Source organism: Pygoscelis adeliae, unplaced genomic scaffold, assembly GCF_000699105.1.
Source record: "Pygoscelis adeliae isolate BGI_AS28 unplaced genomic scaffold, ASM69910v1 Scaffold919, whole genome shotgun sequence".
NCBI classification, from domain to species: domain Eukaryota; kingdom Metazoa; phylum Chordata; class Aves; order Sphenisciformes; family Spheniscidae; genus Pygoscelis; species Pygoscelis adeliae.
In genome coordinates, this window is record NW_008825509.1 from 38,622 (window position 1) to 57,779 (window position 19,158).

The following is a 19,158-nucleotide window of genomic DNA, read 5'->3' on the forward strand; positions in this document are numbered from 1 at the left end:
AAAGGCGTGCTGCTCCCTGGGGATCCAGACGGGACTCGGCTCATTCCGCGTCTCTCTCAAATTACCACAATTACTTAACCTGCTTATTGAAAAATCTTGGAAAGTTACCTTGTCTGAAAGCCCATCAAAGTTCAGACTTAAACGTGGAACGTGAGAACTCACCGATACCATCTAGTTTAGAGCATTCTAGGACTGGACATGATCTTTCTCCCACTGATTTTGTTGAAGGGAAAGTTCCTGTTGACTGCTTGAGGAGAGGAAGAATTTGGAACCGTTTAGAAATGTCTGTAGCTGACACACATCTGAAGGGATGGCTGAGGCATCTCCTTAGGCAGTGAATATAAAATCTCCTTTTTTGGAAACATCAGCTTGCAGCACGTGATGTGGAACCATTTGGCTGTACGCTTTTTCATCTGAGCTCACACATACTGCCCTAAAGATTAGGGAAAGTAGTGCTATTCCTAAATCATATATATTCTGTTGTGTTTAGTATGGTTTGCGTTTCGTGGATTTTTTTTAAGGCAAAACAAACCCTTGTTTGTTCAAGGAAGTTGCTTTTTCCTCCTGTCTGAAGTGTTTGAGCATTTAGCTGTTAAATTGGTAGTTAACCCGAGGAGATACATAGCCACGTCCACAAATGGGGCCTGAGGAGCACAACAGCTGGAGCGAGTGTTGCTGTAGATTGCTTTCCCCCTAATCCTATAACAGTCTTGTGGTTTCTGCCTATTCCGAAATTGCTTACTATTTGCCCTTGATCTAAGCAGTATTCCCTGGGCGCTTCATGAGAACACCAAGATCCCTTTGTTCTTCCTGTGGCAGTCTGCCTCTGCGTGACTAGCTCACTTCTGGTCTGTGAGAAATCTGCAGGGTAAACGCTGCAATGCCTTGAGCAAGGCACCTGAACTGGGAGAGAGGCTATAGTTCTGCCCCCGCTCCCCCATGCCGGGCTTAATCCTGTAAGAAAGGCAGTAGCAATATAAAAGCAAAAATAAGCGTGGTCTGTGCCGTGCTCCTAACACCTAGCAATCACAACTGCACGGGAAATAGAGGCAGACCAGGATATAATGTCCAAGCAGGAAGTTTTCTTACCTGCGACCCAGCATCTCAGAGGCATTATCAGTTTAGTTTGCAGCCCAGCGCAGATACCAGCTCTCCCATGCTGGGTCTCTTTGGATTATCCTCCTTTCTGGATTTCGCTGTTTGACATCTTCTTAGTGTAGGTTTTTCTGGATATCAGTTGATCTATTCCTCTCTTCGTACAAAGATTCTCCACCACAACAAAACCTGCTAATACGCAGTGACAAAGCCGTGCACAGGGTGTAACCCAGACTTACTGATTGAGGATGGCAGAGAAATTTTATTGCGGTCTGTGATGGCATCACTGGGCCATTTAGTCTCCTGAGCTGGATAGTGCCAGCTGCTTCGTAAAAAGTACAGAAATTACTTAAAGGGCAAAGGAACCATTTTCTTAGTCTTGTTTTGTACAGCACCTAGCACAGGGGAATTCTGGGCCGTGAGAGGGTCTTCTAAACACAGCAGCAAGGAAAACACAATATATCAGAAAATTCTAAACTTCCATTCACAGAGTTTGTATCCTTCCTCAGTTCAGACCCATTTGCCTTACCAATTTGATGACATATGAAATCCTCATCAGTGTTGCATAAAACGTGGCCGTACCTGACAGGCTGCGTGTGAGACTGCTTTCACTTAACAGCTAGTGGAGGAGTGGGAGGGAAGAGTACAGGCGGGAAGGGTTTCATGACTTGCTGCTAACTTCTCCTGTGTGTACTTAGTTCCTCCTTAACCTGACGTGATTTAAAACGCACTTTATCTTTTTCAAACCTGTTTTAAGACAGCTGTAAATGCCTTCACAAGGTATTCTTCTGTTCTTGAGCCCGGGGTTGAGAAACTAGCAAACTCCTCTGCGTCTGGGCTTTGCATAAGCAAGAAACACACGGTTTCCCTTCCAGTGGATGTAATCTTCAATTATGCCTTGAGTTGATGAAGTGACCAGGCTGACAATGCACAGTCTCACCCTCATTTGTGGGGATCCAGCATCTTGTTAGACTAATTAATGTAACTCTAACTCACTCCTAGGAGAAAGCTGCGACCAAGCATTGCATAGCCCTGACTTCAGGGACTGTTAAATGCATCAGTGATGTGAATTTGCAGGGCTGGTGTCATGGTGACAGTGAAAGCTGATGGCAAATTTAAAGGTTGGTAAATGTTAAGGTATTCCAGAGGAGTATATGGGAGCTAGCCACACGACTTCGGCATCTAAATTCCTTAGGTCTCTGATAGTTCCAACCAAAAATGCATAAATGATGGTACCAGGAGACTGATCCTGTGGATTTCAGTCTGCACAAGACTGCTTGGTAGGATATTACCTGGTTTGTTTCTTTGTTGCTCCAGTGATCCAGTTAGTAATGGTACTTTAACCCTAAAGGTCCTAACTGAGTTACTGGGCTTTGGGGAGGTGCAGCTTTCTCAACCTAAGAAGCGAAGTGTGGCATGGCCTGCTTGGCACACGCATCACGATAAAAGCGGGTCTGTAGAGACCTTAGGTATACTTTTTCTGACAACTGACAGTGGCTTATCAGATTACTTCATTGCTGTGCGTTCCCTTTCCTTTGATTTCCACCCACTCAGGCACGTTTGCACCTAGTTTCCAAAGCCGTATGCCTAAAAAGACAAGGTGCAGCACTCTTCTGTCCTCTGGGGCTGGCTCAGTGACTTGTGTTGTCACTAGGGTGCAAAAACCTCTGTCTGCCTCAGTGAGATGTTTGAACCTGCACAGCCTGAATGTGCGGATGCTATATATAACCTGCTTATCTTAAGGCTGCAGTGCAGAAGATTTCACAGGCTGTTCCCGTGCAGGGGACACTGTGTAGCTCTGCAGGGAGAGATGAGCACACCAACTCCTGGGGCTCTGGGAGGGAAGTGAAGACAGCACAGACTGCGTTGCTGAAATCCCGAGGGCAGCACTGCCTACACCTCTGCTCCTGGCTGGAAGGGGTGAATCACATGCAGGGTAAAACTTGTCGCTCTGTCCAGAGCGCAGGCGTAAGGCATCTAATATAGCATGTTCCACTATTGCGGACTTCTCTACAAAGGGTTCCACTTTGAGCCTTGTTCTTTCCAAGGAAGCTGTGCAGCAAAGTGCAGCTGGAAGTCTTGGCCATTATTAGAATTATTATAGTTCCCATGGATAACAAGTTGTATAGCACCTGCGGAGGAACTGTATTGAATGCAACGACTTCTTTGTTGTTGAATTAGCAATGCTGTGTGTCACCAGAGGGTGTGCCTGAAATGGTGGGGTTCCCACATTCCAGGCATCGAGGCTGCGGTATTCCCTCTCCACCCCGCAAAGGGAGACTACCGCCACCTTCTAAAGCATATTTGTCTGTCCAAATCATCTTATGCAGACCTGACCCAAACTTTCTGAAAAGACTTACAATTTGGAAGGTTATCGGTAACAAAGATCACTTTGGGAAGGGGTGTGCGCTCATCTTTTCCCTTAATTTTTCTTACCTTTCCGCATCCTCTCCAGGGGCAGGGAGGCAGTTATGTGGATCTGGTGGCTAACACGCTTGTTCTGAGCCAGCGTCCCGTTCTGACGGCAGAAGCAGTTTTGCTCTTGGTAGTACTGCCTGTTCAGTGATGCCAAGGAAGAAGTCCCCGATGTTCGTCCTTCCGATGCGCGTGTTGCTCCCCTGGACAGTAACAGGTGTCGAGGGCTTTGCAGGTTGGCTTCTCAGCAGGGAGGAACCGGAGGCACAGGGACTAGGTGCACTCCGGGGTCATCCCTGTCTCATGCTCCATTTGCTTTGTCACTGATCCAGAGCTTGCACAGGCAGAGCAGATGAATGCCTGCTGCTTCCACCACTGCAGCAAGCAGCTGTATTGTAGCCGAAATACCTGCTTGGAAAGCAGAGATGAGTTTTGAGACCGCAACAGAAAGTTAGTTGTGTCGAGACTTGACTGCTCTGACTCAAGCAGATGACTGACAGGATGTGATCCACACCTTTTCGCTGTAGATTCTGCAGAAATTGTTCTCTCAGCTTGTAGATGGTGGCAGAGCTGATTTACGGGTTGCAAGCACATTCTGCTGTCCCTGAGAGTGGAAAACCTAAGCGATCGGGGAGGGTGGTGCAAGGAAGGTGCAGCCTTCCTTTGAAAGCAGAATGTGCGGGGCATATGGCTGGTTTTGTATTTTGTCAGATGAAGGCACTTCCCTCCTTCCCCCCCTTTCCCCTCACGCTACTTCTCTGTAACATCCTGTATTTCTAGGCTGGCTAGGGAATGTAACCTCAGAGGTAAAATTCTGCGTAAATCCCAGTAGTTCTGTAAAGAGCCAGCAAAACTGCAGCTGATCCGTGCCCTTCAAACCAAGCCCAAGAGGTTTGAAGCACCACTGTTGTCCTCGTTTGACTCCTGAATTGATCTTAATTTAACAGCCGCAGCAGTGTCTCGATCATGCATTAAACATTGGCGTATGTGTCATGGTGGAGCTCCACAGGGATGCAGCGTGTGGGTGTTGCTGAGGAGGCTTTTAAGGACCATTAGCACATTGTGTAAATGTTTAGGAGAGACAATGTTTTAAAAGCGATTTAATGGGCTACACATTGTTGTCAGTCGCGAGCCCAGAAACGAGACATGGTCTGGGGAGAGAAATGAACATCATCGTTGCCTCAGCGCCCATGAGAGGTACAGGATTTATCCTTGTGTTTTGTCTGATCCCGTCTCATTTGCGTCTTTATTGCAGGCCCCAAGATATTATCGTGTTCATCATTGGAGGGGCAACTTATGAAGAGGCGCTGACTGTCTATAACCTTAACCGCACCAACCCGGGGGTCCGGATCGTCCTAGGTGGGACCACAATCCACAACACAAAAAGGTAATAACCATATATTTACTGTGGATTCTGTGTGTGTAAAACTGCTGACATGAGTGTGAATTTGTGACGCCTCAGGGATCTTCATCACACAGTAAAACACAGAAAACGGTCCGAGCCCAGCTCTGCTTATTAGGGCTGAGGGACTTATTACCACGCTGAAGGTTTAATGTGCATTTTACTGAATTCAAGGGCAGGGAAGTAGATGTGTATAGTTTTTCCTGCTTGTAATTCACCACACGCTCTAATATGAATGGGAAGCCAGTGCGGCACACAGGAATTCAAAAGCGACTGTGGTGTCATTGCTCCTGTTGAAATCTGGAGCAACTGCATTTGATAGCAGTGAAGTTAATGTACCTGTGATTAGAACTGAGTTCTATGATTACACTGCTAACAGGCTCTCTGCCGCCCACAAGCCTGCAGAGCATTGGCTGCGTCTTTTGCATTTCTCCCTGGAGAACGGAGCTTTCCTTATTGGTTTGCTGTACGCTCCGAGTTGCCTTTCCTGGGAGGCCAGACATTTGTAAAGGCTTAATCCCTCCAGGAACTGAGCAACGCAGAGGAGCACTGACCACGCTGAGCTTCATTGATTTCCTAGGTCACTGTCTCTGGGACGTTCCAGCAGCTGACTGTCGGAGCTGGAAGGGCTCGTGTCGGGCAATGCTGATGGTATTTCACGTCCCCTGCGCTGAGCTGAGCGCACCATTCCTAAGGGTCTCAGTTGGGATTTACAGAGTCAGACGGCTTGTACAGAAACCTGCAACTGCTCTGCTGTAGCTGGCCAAAAATTCCTGTTGATATGGAATGCCTGGCTTATTTCCTATGAACTGTCTGGTTTATAAATACAAATAATGGTTCCTGAACCCAAATTATTCATCTGAGTATTTGAGCACAGGTGAAAATTCAGACCATATTGGGGATTGTTTCCTATCAGCACGACTTGTTGCCAGCCAAGCAAAGGAGCATGAATTCTTTCAATACGTGCCTTGCTCCTTTCCACCACGCCGTTCTGTCCCCGTTCGTAATGACGCTGCCGTGGCCGGGAGCCGATCGGTTATCGGAAGGAGGGTAACGGCAGGAATGTGACAGGTGACCCACATCTCTCCCATGTGTTGCAGCAGGAAGTGTGGTGAAATCTAAGTCCTGGGAGAGTCCCCGGCGTTGTGCAGCAGCTGCTCTGAGCTTAAAGGGAGCACCCTGCTCTCAGCTGGGGTGGAAGGAGAGCTTCAACATTACCACGTAGAAACGCAAACAAAATGCAGTCCTGCAAGAGGAAGGAAAAGTTATGCTTCTCAACATTTGGGATGAAATTTTCAGAGCTGACTAACAGCTTTGGGTGCCTCAGCAGTCTCCTGGAGGTCAGGAAACACATGCTATTAACACCGCAGGCGTTGTATATCAGAAATACAGCTGTCAAGCACTTCATTGATCTCACTGACAGGTGGACTCCAGTGTAGCGAGCAGGCTAAAAAATGGCTTGGTTTTCAGGCCATATACGTGCGCTGCTGCTGCATCAGAGTCCAGTGTGATATTTATAAAATCCCTGCACTTTTGCCCTTCCTTTTCATGCCTGTAAGGGATCTTCAGGCTCCAAAGCTGCCTGCACAGAAGCAGTAACAATTCTCTCGCAAGGAAATCCAGTGGCTCCTATCATCACTTGCTCAGAAAAAATGGCCAAACCCTCCAAATTCACGGTGCCTGCTCTGAAATTTGGCCCTTACTTTAGCTTAATGTCAGATGATTGGAAAGCTCCTGAGCCGATGCTAGCCCAGAAGCAAATTGCTTTTATGAACTGGGTTACAAAGGCAAGTCTGTATTAGCCCACATATCGACCAATTCCTGCCCAAATTACCCGGCTTCCTCAACCTTCTGCTTTACAAAGTAGCCTTTGAACTAAATCCTGTTTTAGCCAAGCCTAGAAATAGTAAGAAAAAGAGATCAGCGGACATACTAGCCGCTCTTTGACTGATAAAAAGAAGGAAGTAAAGTAAATTGTCATCTTGCAAGAACGCAAAAAAACCTGGTTCGTATTCAGCCTGGCATGCACCGTAACCTCTTAGTCTACCAGTGCATTCTGAGGCTGATTTTGCCATCTACCAACACGCCTGCATTAAACTTTTACCAGCATCTGTGCTGAGAACCTGGGTGGTACTGTCATCACGCCACGCTAAACACGAAAAACCAGAGTAAGCGATATGGAGACCTCTGGGATGGTATAGTTTTTCACACCATATTGGAGGTTAAGACCTGCCCCGAAAGTGTATCGGTGTAGCAGATTCAGCAAAAACTGTCACTGAGGGGGGGGAACAGAGGAAACTCACCAGCGGTGTTTTGAGTAGGAGAAGGAAAGCAGCAGTGTGGCGAGCAGGATGGGTGTGAGAAGATGGTCTGAGCTTTAGGTTGCTGTCCCAGCTCTGCTGTTGACCTGTTAGGTGAGGTTGGGCAACTTTCTCCTTTGTCTGTTTGCACCAGAAGGTCTCTGAGCTGGGACCGTCTCTCACTTCTGCTTTATGAAGTTCAAGATTTGCAGCTACATTGTTGGGCTCCGCTTCTTAGATTTGTGCTGTAATGAGTAACATTAGCTAGTTAGGGCTTCTACCGCGACTACGTTTTGGCGCAGTCTCTGAATTATTTACAGAAAAACTAGGATACTGTATCAAAATTTGCATTTCAAAGAATGAAGTGAAAAAAAAAAAGAAAAAGAAAAAAAAAAGGCTGTTGCTTTTTAAGGGCTGACTACTACAAGGTCCTGTCTGGGAACTCCGGGATGAGGACTGTCGAGGGTCCCATTCTAAAAATAGCCCTACCCCAAATAATTTGCTTTTCCCTGGTGGCTTGAATAAGATTTCCTAAATGATGAAAGGACACATTAATAATAATAAAAAATTAGAACTTTGGAGTCAGTAATCTCGAGCCCTTTTCAGGGGAAGACTGGCCTGCTTTAGCTCCTGCATACGCAGGAGGAGCAGCCTGTGCAGTGAAGCGAGTTGTCTCGCTCACGTCACTGAGAAATGAAGAAGTTTCCTGTCCACTGAGTGATAACCGCAATTTTAGCAAAGTGCACGAGGATCACAGATATTTCAGCAAAGGCACCGAGGTGTCTGTTGTGAGGAAACCTAGATTTTATTGTGTCCTAGCTCCGCCAGTAAGTCAGTGGCCTTCCTTTAATGAACTGTTGCTTATTTCTGCTGGATTAGGGTTGATATGTCACAATAAACAAGGAGATTTTTATATTAATGCGCTAAGCAGCACATGTAAGCACACTAATCCTGTGCTTTCATTGTTCTTACCAGTCCAACTTAAACTGTGATCAACATCTGTGTTTATAGGGTGGGGGATGGCTTAAGGGATATCCATTCTGCTTTTTTACAAAGCAGGAGGCAAACAAGCCTTTGGAGCTGGTTATGTTGTTAGAGCTGTGTATTTGCGGGAAGCTTCTCTGTTTAAGAGACCATCTGCATTGTCCAGTGAATGGAGATGTAAGGAGATGCTTTAAAGTGTGGAGATGAAAAACACTCGTCGTAAGGATGAAAAATACAACATTCTGTGTTTGCAAAGAGGGTCTCAGAGTGGGCATAGTAGGTACCTGTTTAAAGTTTCCTTATGCTACACAGTCACGTCAAGGAGAATCTGTCCCTGTTGATCTTCATGGATTTATGTCCATATAGATGCGAAATAGGGGCAGGCATCTAGTAACAATGCTCATATCCTGAAACAACGCATGGAGTGTAAGGGATTCCTTACAAATAAATCAGGCTACAGAAGCTAACAGGCTATACTGTTGGAGTCTGTTCCCCTGTTTGAAAAAATCCCAGTGATTTTACAAGGTACAAGAAAAATTTTGTTTCTTGTCTTCCCTCCTCCACCTCAGATAAATCCATGTAGTGCACCTACTCCTCGGCCTCTTTCCTGAACATTAGCCATGGGCAGGTCAGTCAGTGATAGGGTTGGGAATGTGGCTTGGGTCTTCTGTTCCTGGCTGCAAGCAAGAGTTGTGAGAAAAAAATGCATTAAAGCAGCGGGGGTGCTGAAAAGTCAAGTGATGAAAGCCAGAGAAATGCAGAAATCCAAAGATCGGAAAAATCTCTCTGATTGATTGCGCACGCTCAGTTTTGCTGCAGATGAGGCCTTAAATCTGTCCCATCTCAGTTTACTTAATTCTTCCTTTTTTCCCCCCGTTCCCGTTAACAGGCAACCCTCGCGCTGTTAAGTCTAGGAGGGTATACAGATATGCATTTGGTAAGGCTTTGTGATCCTTTGAGAAACGCCAGCAGGGTGGAAAAAAATCTGTTGTTGTCAAGGAATTTTCAGTGGTTTTCTAATCAAACCAGATGGGCTGCCTCTGTTACTTTTGAAAGTTTGGCAGCCCTACTAAAAATACTTCTATAATGACTTGATTGTCAAAAAGGTAAAAAAACCTTCCCGGACGTGTTTTCCTGCATGACGAGCCTAGGCAACAGCTCACTGCAGAGCTGCGCCCGGCGTGTGAGAATTGAAATGCCACAGCTGCCCACTTAATGCAGTTCTACAGCAGACTCACGCCAGGGACTCCTCGGTCTGCAGCTGCGCCATCGCATCTGGCCATGGGTCGAACCACTTGATAAAGGAAGACCTGAGTGTAGAGCTCCTACCTGGTTTTTTCCTGCAACGTAACGAGCTGTAATGGAAGGGCTGGAAGGCTGGAGATTATTAATCACAGGTTCTTAGCAGAAATAGTGTGGCCAGCAGGAGCAGGGAAGTGATCGTGCCCCTGTACTCGGCACTGGTGAGGCCCCACCTCGAATACTGTGTTCAGTTTTGGGCCCCTCACTACAGGAAGGACGTCGAGGTGCTGGAGCGTGTCCAGAGAAGGGCAACGAGGCTGGTGAAGGGTTGAGAGCACAAGTCTGATGAGGAGCGGCTGAGGGAACTGGGGTTGTTTAGCCTGGAGAAAAGGAGGCTGAGGGGAGACCTCATCGCTCTCTACAACTACCTGAAAGGAGGTTGTAGCGAGGTGAGTGTCGGTCTCTTCTCCCAAGTAACAAGCAATAAGACAAGACGAAACGGCCTCAAGTTGTGCCAGGGGAGGTTTAGATGGGATATTGGGAAAAATTTCTTCACTGAAAGGGTTATCAAGCATTGGAACAGGCTGCCCAGGGAAGTGATGGAGTCCCCATCCCTGGAGGTATTGAAAAGACCTGTAGATGTGGTGCTGCGGGACATGGTGTAGTGGTGGACTTGGCAGTGTTAGGTTAAGGGTTGGACTCCGTGATCTTAAGCGTCTTTTCCAACCTAAACGATTCCATGATTCTATGTATTTAAATTATATTTATGGTGGAAGAGTTCTTTCTTGACTTGGTGCCATTCCTTAACACTGACCATAGCAACATCTGTAATTACCTGCAGGAACCAGATGAACTTGGGCAAAACTGTGCTGGAGTTAAATCTGTGGGTTTTCAATTGCTCTCCACTCTTGAAGTTAACATTTGTGGAGGGTCACAGGCTCACACCAAAATGCAGAATGCAAAGAGCTCTTAAAGTCAGTGGCTTTGCTGTGGTGTTAGGGCAGGGAGAGAAAAGCCAAGAACACAATTACTGGGCTTTGAATTGAAGAAGTCAGAGAGCCTAATGTGGCTGGTAGCGCCTCCTAACCGCTCCCCTTCTCTGGGCTGAAATCTGGAAAGAAGTGGCTCTGGCTTCCCCCGCTTCCTAAAGAAAATTCAACGCGAGGGAGCTGATTCCTTGCTGTTGGCAAACAGTTTTACCACCAGTCCCACAGGCAACCACCTCCATTCTTTTCCTGCACAGGCAAATGGATTTCAAAGAAATTCTGCTGGTTTGGAGGAGAAAGGGTTAAAAAATGATCAATAATCGACTACAAATGAAGACCAAGACCAGGAGGAACATCTGGTGCATGGGGCTGACTCATCCAGAGCACAGGTTAAGCACAAACCTGCTGTGACTAATCCAGGGGGATATCTAGCCTGACCCACTTACCCAGTTACAGTAATGGCCTGGTTGTGCCAAACGCGGCTGCGGTGAGCCTGGTCACCGGATACCTGTGCCTCTGGGAGGAGTGTTTGGACCAGCCGCGGTTCCTCCTTACTAGGGAGGGAGGGAGGGTTTGGAGTAGAGCGGAGAGATCAGTTCAAATTCTCCCTGTGGTTTGGTATTTGCACTCTGATCAGAGGCTTTCCCAGCCAGAGCTGGGCTAGTTCTGACCACTGTGCTGGGTGCTCCCTCTGTTTCTCGCAGGATCCTCAGGGTCCTGGGAAATAACAACAGCCGCAGCACGGTGCAGTTTTACTGTGCTCCAGCTCACCGCTCCACCGCAGGTGGGAGTTTGGCTCTTACATCAGCTGCACTCCAGATGGGGAGACCTTCTGCGCAGGAGATGCTCAGAGGTGGTCATGCTGCCCACTTCTGAGACCTTCCTGAAGTATGAAGTGACAGTGTCTCACTGCATCTCCCTCTCCACACACACAAACTTTCTCTCCAGATAGCAGATAAACAGGAGTCCCCTTTAAAAATAAAAGCAAGTCATTCTCTGTTAAGAACTCAGTCTGCCTGACTCTAATGCCTAAAAATAAAACTGGAGGAGGGACAGCTCTCTAGCTGTAATCACAGAGCTGAATGACCATAGCGCAAGCAGTGTTCCTGTACACCTCTCATAAATCAGGCTGCTGCCCTCCCAGAATGCGTATTTCTAAATGGTGCGGTGTTGAGATCTGGAAATTGGTGCAGGCATTTGCATGAGATTTTAATTATTTTTTTTTAAACCCTCATGATTCACAACCTTGGCAGGTAGACCTATTTTAGACCTGCTTTAGGGGAATCACATTTTTGTAGGATTCGTGGTATATCCTGATTTTTATTTCTTTACCTTTTTTTTTTTAAGAGCACTAACGCTCAGATAACTTGATCAGCATATTGAAGGAATGAGTCAACCTAGAAACTGGTAGCACTGTGTCGCATTGCCAGAGTAACCATCTTCCTGGTAACATATCCTCGTTAGATCTTATGTGGGAGCGTTGCTGTGGTTTTGCAAAGTATTCAGCTGCCTCCCAAACTGCACAGACCGGCAGGTGTAAGTAGCTGCGATGAAGTAATGCCGGTGGGCCAGAGCTTCATTTTGTGGGCAGTCATCACAGCTCCTTTGGCTTCAGAGACTTCTCATACAGATGTATAGGGATGTCATGTGAAGGTTCGCTCGCAGGTGTCTTGCTCTGGTGTTTGTATTATAGCGGCGCGCGGAGACCTAGCTGCTCCAGGAGCTGTATCGGCACACAGGAGGAGGCAGTCTGGTCGCTGTATATTCCAGACAAGGCCACTCACCTGAAAGACGGAGGTGGGGAGCAGCGGTGAAAGGCAGGAGTGAGCTGGCACTTGCTGGTGAAACTGGGACTAGGTCCAAGCTTCGGTCCTAGTCTAGCGCTCACCTCTATATGCTGTGCTCCCGTTTGGCTTTTGCAGGCAGGAGGGCCGTACGAAGGCATATAAAAGCCTATAATCAAACAAAAACAATGCAAGGAGCTTTAAAGCATTATTCTTTCAAAGGTTTTTTTTTTTCCCTCTTGAAAGGATTGAATTAGTCTCAAACCTTAACCCACTTTTAGACCTATTTAAACAACTGTGTTCCTAAGGTTTAGCCTTCCTTGCTCTGGCGTGCTTTGCTGGATTAAGCTCCGCTGTGCTCTGTGAAGCGGGGCTGAGGCTGCCAGAGTGCAGGCATGATGCAGCTGACCTTGGTGCAGCTCCAACAAATACCACTCTGTATGTATACCTACTTTTCAGCTTGCTGCGCATACCCGTCCACCCAGATAAGAAATGAATCTGTGCTCGTGACAGGTGTAAGCCTGGAAAATGAAACGCCGTGGCATGTTTCAGGGATAAAATTTGCCTTTGAAGACTGCCTGGTGACAGAATGGGTGAAATTCATTTTGCAGACTCGTCAAGGTAGAAATCATCTCCCTTGCCACCTAACCCAGCACCACGCAACCCCAGTCCTGCATGCAGCGGAAATTCTTTGCTGACAGAGTTGCCTCCACAGTGATCGTGACTTCAGCCATGTCCATACAAGGCTTTTAAGATGCACCACGAGCATTCCAGAATGGGACTTTCCAAACTATCAAATGCTTAGCCTAACTCCGCTCCTAAAGACGTAATGGGGCTTAAATGGAAACAGATTTGGGCTAGGACTGAACGGTCTTGCAAATTCTGATTTCAGGATCTCAGGATCTGAACCAGAGCAAGACACAGAGCCCAGCCCTCCTGACTCCCAGACATTTTCGTTAACTGCTGCATGCTCGCTGCCTGCTTCGACCTTTCTTTCCTCTGCAGTTGGCCAATGCCAGCCCCCAGCAGCTGATCTCCACCTGACAATTTTTTTCTTGAGAAGCGGTTCACCTATTCAAACGTGTCTCTGAATGCGTTGCCTTTTGTTTTTTGTGTAGAACCATTGCTCTGGCGAGCGGTTGAGCCATTCGCTTGACTTTATAGGGCAAACGTGTACGTAAGTCTCAAATTGACCAGTTTGTTGGGGTCTAGCCCCAAACTCCCTTAAGTTTCCTTGGAAAATCATACAGAGGAGAGACTGGGATGAAGCGGAGTGTGTGCTTAAGCATTTTACTGGGTTAAAACTTTCTCGAGATCCAACTGAATGAATGGTTAGCGCCCAGAGGTTTCCATGTGGCTCATTATTTAGATTTGAGTGTGATCTAAACAGGCTGGAAATAGGAGGGAGGGTCTTGCTGTGGATGTGAGCCCTTAGACGAGGCTGAGGAGCTGAGGAGTGAGGCACAAGCAGTGACCCAGGCTGCTCAAGGGGCTGCTTTCCAGAAAGCCCTGGCTGTGAAATGTCAAGGGTGCCTCAGCAGGAGGTTTCCACCCTGCCTCTTCCTGCCTTATCATCCACACAGGAAGACTGAGAGTGAGCAGAAAAACAAGCCTGAACGCTGGCCTTCCTGGCTTTGTTACTGAAAGGTGAGTGGGGCTGCCAGCCCGGTTCAGCTGCTGAGCTGAGCCCGCGAGGAGCTGCTGCCCTCATTCTGGAAGCCTTACCGTTCACGGCACAGGGAGAGACAAGAGACCTCCTGGACAGGGTGAAGCATTTAAGGATGAATGACCACATTCAGTGAAGATGTTGACCTGGTGATCCATGCTGGGTGTCCCAGAGTTTGGTACTCCAGATTTTGATCCCCAGGGCAGATCATTGCAGTCCCATAGCTTTGCACTTTGTTCTCCCTCATTGAATTCATCCTGGCTGGTGGGAGGATCTGTCGCTGGAAAATGGGAGCGTTCTCCAAGGCTGCCATTCACTTATTTCCTCTTGGATTAGTGTCTCCTAACTTTAGCTGTCCCAGTCTGAGGACATTTCCCCTTGCAAGCAGCTGGAGGAGTAGATCAGTCAGAGGGTGATCCGTCCACCCTGCCGCTGTCCCTCGACTGCAGAGTGAAATGGTTAGCCCCGATGCCAGCTCTCAGGATGCTGCCTTTACACTAGAGGAGATGAGTGTCTCTTTGTCACGTGCTCCTTCAGGGACCATCGGTCCCTGTCACTTCCTCGCTGCTGCCTCCTTGGGGAGCGAGCTGCTGGGTTTAATGTGAGCCTGATGAGGAGAAGGAGCATCACCGCTGGGACCGGGATGCTGGTTCTGGGTGGGTTTTTTTGTTGGATCACATGCTGTTGTGGGCAGGTCTTCTCCTCTTTGCCACCGTCACCACATATGAAGGAGTGGCTCTGTCCCCCCATCCTGGTGACACCAGGGGAGAAAACAGATGTTTACATAGCTCTGAGGTTGTAGAGCACTTGTTGGTTTTGTTCAAAGGCTTGAGGCCAGGCCATGTGGTTACCTTCTATCTGCATGAGTGAAAAGTTGGCCCTTGTCTCTGCTAACCTTAACTTTGCTTGGCAGCTTCCTCGAGGAAGTTACAGCTTCGGGGTTCCGTGGCCGAAGCACTGAGAGCTCTCAAGTTACGCCAAGGTCAAGCAGCAGACGGTGAATCTTGGAGAAATCACTGTCTCGCCCATCCGGAGCTTCCATGAACTTGGCTTTGGAGCAGAACTGGACGTTCCTGCACTGCGCTGCTGTCGTAGCTTCCCCCATCCATGCCAGGAACCTTTAATGGCCAGGAGAAGCATCTGGGCAGTGAATGCTGGAGTTGGCATCTGCCCTGATGAACCAGGACATGCCCCAGACTGCAGCACCCTCACTGTCTTCTCACAAACACAGCTCTGAACGGGACATGGCTGCGTAATTGGAATTGTAACCTGCAGGAGAGCCTGGGAAAAATGTCGCTACAGAAGCACCGAGTCTCTGCAGCTCTGCCGGCCTGTGGGAAAGCTGTGCTCTTAGTCGATTTGTCAAAACACGCGATATGAGTCCCCTAATGAACATCTAATGATCCTGGCCCAGACTTTTGTGTGCATCTCTGGAAGGTGAAGCTGATGGGCACTAGAAGCCCTTTGCTCTGCTCAGTTGTCTGTATATTTTGAGTCCTATTAAATAACCCATTTTGACTGAACCTCTTGTCTATTAAATGATTCCTAATATCCCTTTCGTAATGCCACTAAGGTGTAATTACATTCTTAATCTGCTTTATTAGCTTCTGTTTACCTTAAGAAAAAACACCACTCCATGCCCCTGTTTTTGCTCCCACGTTGTGAACTGGAAAAGTGTTGTGATTTTTTTTTTAACAATAAAAATAATTCTAGCAGTAATAAAACATGTTGGATTTGAAAAGAAACAAGAGAATTGTAACTGTGGAGCAGACCTGGGAGCAGAGGAGGGTTGTTGGCATCCTCCTAGGCATGCGAGCTAGACCAGAAAGTGCTCGCTCTGCTTCCCGTACCTTGGCTCTGTGGAAGGTGGAGACAAGCAGGGTGAGAGCTGTAATCCCAGCCCCTGCCTCCTGCGAGGGTGCAGGCATCCAGGAGAGAAATGCAGGCTCTCCGCACCTTCAAGAGGAATTTTTTTTCCCAGTTTCCTTTTATTTTAGGTACAGGAACTGTGAAAAGCAGCACAGATTAAGAGTCAAAAGAGACATCAGTAGACTGGATGCCTTGCTTCTCTGAAAGTCCGCTACCAATGAGCAAGTCTTTCCCTTATCTCTTGCTTTCCCATAATTAAATAAGACAACCTCTAGCTCCCTGAGAGCTCTGCAGAGCTGCTGTGGATGGAAAGTACTTGAATTCACACTCATTTCTCTGGCTTAATTCCCTGAAGCAAGGTCACTCCGAGCCTGGGCGCCTGTCCATCCAAAAATGTCCCCGCAGTGCTGAAGGATTGATGGTTCGTGCGCTGTGGAGCTGCTCCAGGGCTCTCGCATGAAAACAATGGGGTCAGGCCGTGGGGCAGAGTTCCCACGCCACATCATTAGGGAGCATTTCCTTTCTAACTCGGGAGCGTCAGGCATTGTTTTGGAAGGGATGGGTAATGGCACGGTTTCCAGTCCATCGCCTTCATCCTCGCATCTAGGAAGCTGACACATTTTGCTCCTCTCCTCCCTGTAGGATTAACGCCCTGCAATGCTGCAGTCCTCATCAGGCACTGGAGTTCCAAAGTGGGGTCGACGCTGTTGCTGGAGGCGGGAGAGGTACCTAACGAAACAAGGTGTTTGGTTTTATTTAGCCAGCAGGCTCTAACCTTATCAGGCAGCTCTGTTTCCTAATAGCGTATTGTAAAAGGTTGTGCTCCTGGTACTGGATTAAGTGCTGGATTAAGAGACTCCTACAACGTGTGATGTTGCATCAGCCTTTCCGATGTGAAACCCGTCTCCTGTGTATTGCCTTTTGCAGCCTCCTTGGTACACATTTTTGCTTACTGGCAAATGCAAGCACTGAAGGTTTGGACCAAGCCTGACACAAAGTCCTGGGGACCCATCCCTGCCCCCTGCACAGTCATTATTTCCCTTGCTTCCCTTGCACTCCCCTTGCTTCACAACATGAAGGCTTGGAGGATCACAGTGCCACCCTTTGCAAAGGCTCAGACAGAGCTGACATCATGTAAGGTTGGCTGGCTCCCTTTTGATCAGCGTTGTGGTAAACAATCAGAGCTTTTTAAACCAGAGCAGATAAATTGGAGAGAAGGGGCACAATGCTGGGTTTGGGGTTTTTTTTTCCCAGTCGCATTTGGACCTTGTATCTCACGCTTTCTCACCTCAGCCTCCTCCTCCTGCTTGGAATCCCACTGCTTTCCTGCAGGCAAAGCGAATCGTTCCTCAGAAATGAGGCAAAAAGGCTCTCCAGGCAGCGAAACCCCTGGCTCGTGATTTCTGCTGGGCCATCAGCAAAGAGGGCTCCAGGGCACCTGCTCTCAGTGCAGCAGGGAGTGAAATTACTCGAGAGAGCAGGAGCCCTTGCATTAGTACCACAGCTCTGAGCCAAGCTCTGCCAATGCTCGTGAGAGCCCTCTGCTCTCCCCAGCGAACTCAGTTGCTACTGTGGGTCCTGTGGAGGCACAGAGGGGGGGTGAAAGAAAGATGCTGGACCTGGAGCATCCTTTCTGGGTAGAGCAGGTGCTGCTGAGGGGGCTGCCTCCTGATGAGCATCCCTGCTGTTAACTAGAGATTGTCAAGAGCAACTCCCGGGCCGGTGTCTTGGAAGCCGAGTCCTGCTGGGGAGACTGGCATCCCACACACCCCAGGCTCAGACACCACGTGTATCTTCTGTGCTGCAAAAAGAGCTTCGGGTCCTGGGTGTAACACGGGCTCGCCACTGCTGCGCCTGCAGCAATCGGCGTCCTGTTTCCAGGCACCTGTAAGGATTTTGCTCACAAACTGTTGCGCTGGTATAAAATGAGTGCACTTTAGCAATGAACAGGGAATTGGGGCTTTTGGTTCACGCACAGCTCTAAACCCACCCTGGGCCGCGTGAGACAAGCCAGAGAACTTTACTCAGTAGTTTCTACATCTCATTTATAACTCTGCTTAAGCTAAAGTGCATGTTAAAAATGTACCCAATCTTTGTTTAAAAACACATATCCCCAGACTGCCTATCCTCCCTGGATTTCTTTTTTTCTTTTTAAGTACACACTGTAGCTAAAATTGGACTTGCTTCAATTTTCAGCCACTGGATTTTGCTGTGTCTTTTTTTTCAGAGCTTTCTGCCATGCCAGTGGACGCACAGATCTTACTCAAGACAATTTTAGCCCACAGTATATGTGGGGGTATTAATTTGCCTTCTGGGGGCCATGTAACTTACTGGATGGGTGGGGGGAAGAGAAGCAGCTCCCAGGGGCCTTCCTCTGACGTCTTAGGAAGATTCTGTTTTCCCGTCTGGAAGGAAAGGCGTATGATGACTCTGGTTTAGCGCATCATGAACAAAAGTCCCCCCACACTGAAGAATCAGTTTCCCAGGGCATTTTCTCATGGAAGAATCACTGAGCTGAAAAGGAAACAGCAGGGCCCTTGGTAGGAGGTGGGAAGACTCTCTGCGAGGCTGGTTCCTTTATCACTCTGCTGAGCCACGGCTTTTTGTGGCTCGGCTTGTATTGTTCCTGCGCTCAGAGGCAAAATGGGAGAGTCTCAGTCATTCAAACCCTTGCTTCTTCCCTTGGCATGGGTGACTAATACTTCTGCAGATGGAGATTTATTGGGCAATTGCTAGGCTCCTTGCAAAATGGGAAGAGCCTTGCAATTTCTTCTTTTGGCCACAGCTTCAATCTGTTCAAGGAGCAGGAATAACAAGAGAATACAGATGGAATAATGTCCCTTGCTGTTTTCCGTACCCAAGTGCTGGAATACAAGGTGCAAGTTGCTGTTATGTGGAGGATGTGATAATAGTTTACAGAGAAAGGGAGGTGATACCTCTGCGTGATGCTGAAACTGGATGAGGCTGGAGCTAAGTGAAGTTTTTGCACCAAAGCTGCTTTTTCAGAGAAAAATGCAAGTGTGGTAGCATTGAAACACTTTGCAAACGTGTTTTGCTGAATTGTTAGGGGGGTGGTTGTTTTTTCAGTATCAAAACTTTGGAAAAACTTTTCATTTAGAAAATATCAAAACATTTTGAGAGGTGTGAAATAAAAAATCCTTTTTGTTTCCAGCTTTTCCTTTCTTTGTAACTGAAGGAGATTAAGTCAGCTCAAAAATCAAGGATTTTGTTCTTGTTTTATCTGCTACGTGCTGACCAAAGTGGGGCTTTGCTGGTTAGTGGCCCTGGCTATCACAAGTGATACTGATCCTAATGAGGGGCGAGAGTCCCCTTAGCTCTACCCAGTAAATCTGTCCCTGGGGGAGCCTTGTGAGGGACAGCAGAGTGCTCGTGAGCACTGCAGGACCCGAGGACC

General features: G+C 47.8%; 1 protein-coding gene across 1 annotated transcript in view; it reads left to right on the forward strand.

The window, feature by feature from the left end:
- VPS45 (vacuolar protein sorting 45 homolog (S. cerevisiae)) overlaps positions 1–15,518 on the forward strand; it is a 29,615-nt gene extending 14,097 nt beyond the window's left edge. Inside the window, exons 12-13 of the mRNA XM_009331584.1 lie at positions 4,766–4,897; positions 14,788–15,518. Coding sequence (XP_009329859.1) covers positions 4,766–4,897; positions 14,788–14,875 — 220 coding nt within the window. The 3' untranslated portion in view covers positions 14,876–15,518. The remainder of the gene's footprint in view (positions 1–4,765; positions 4,898–14,787) is intronic.
- The last annotated feature ends 3,640 nt before the right edge of the window (positions 15,519–19,158 follow it).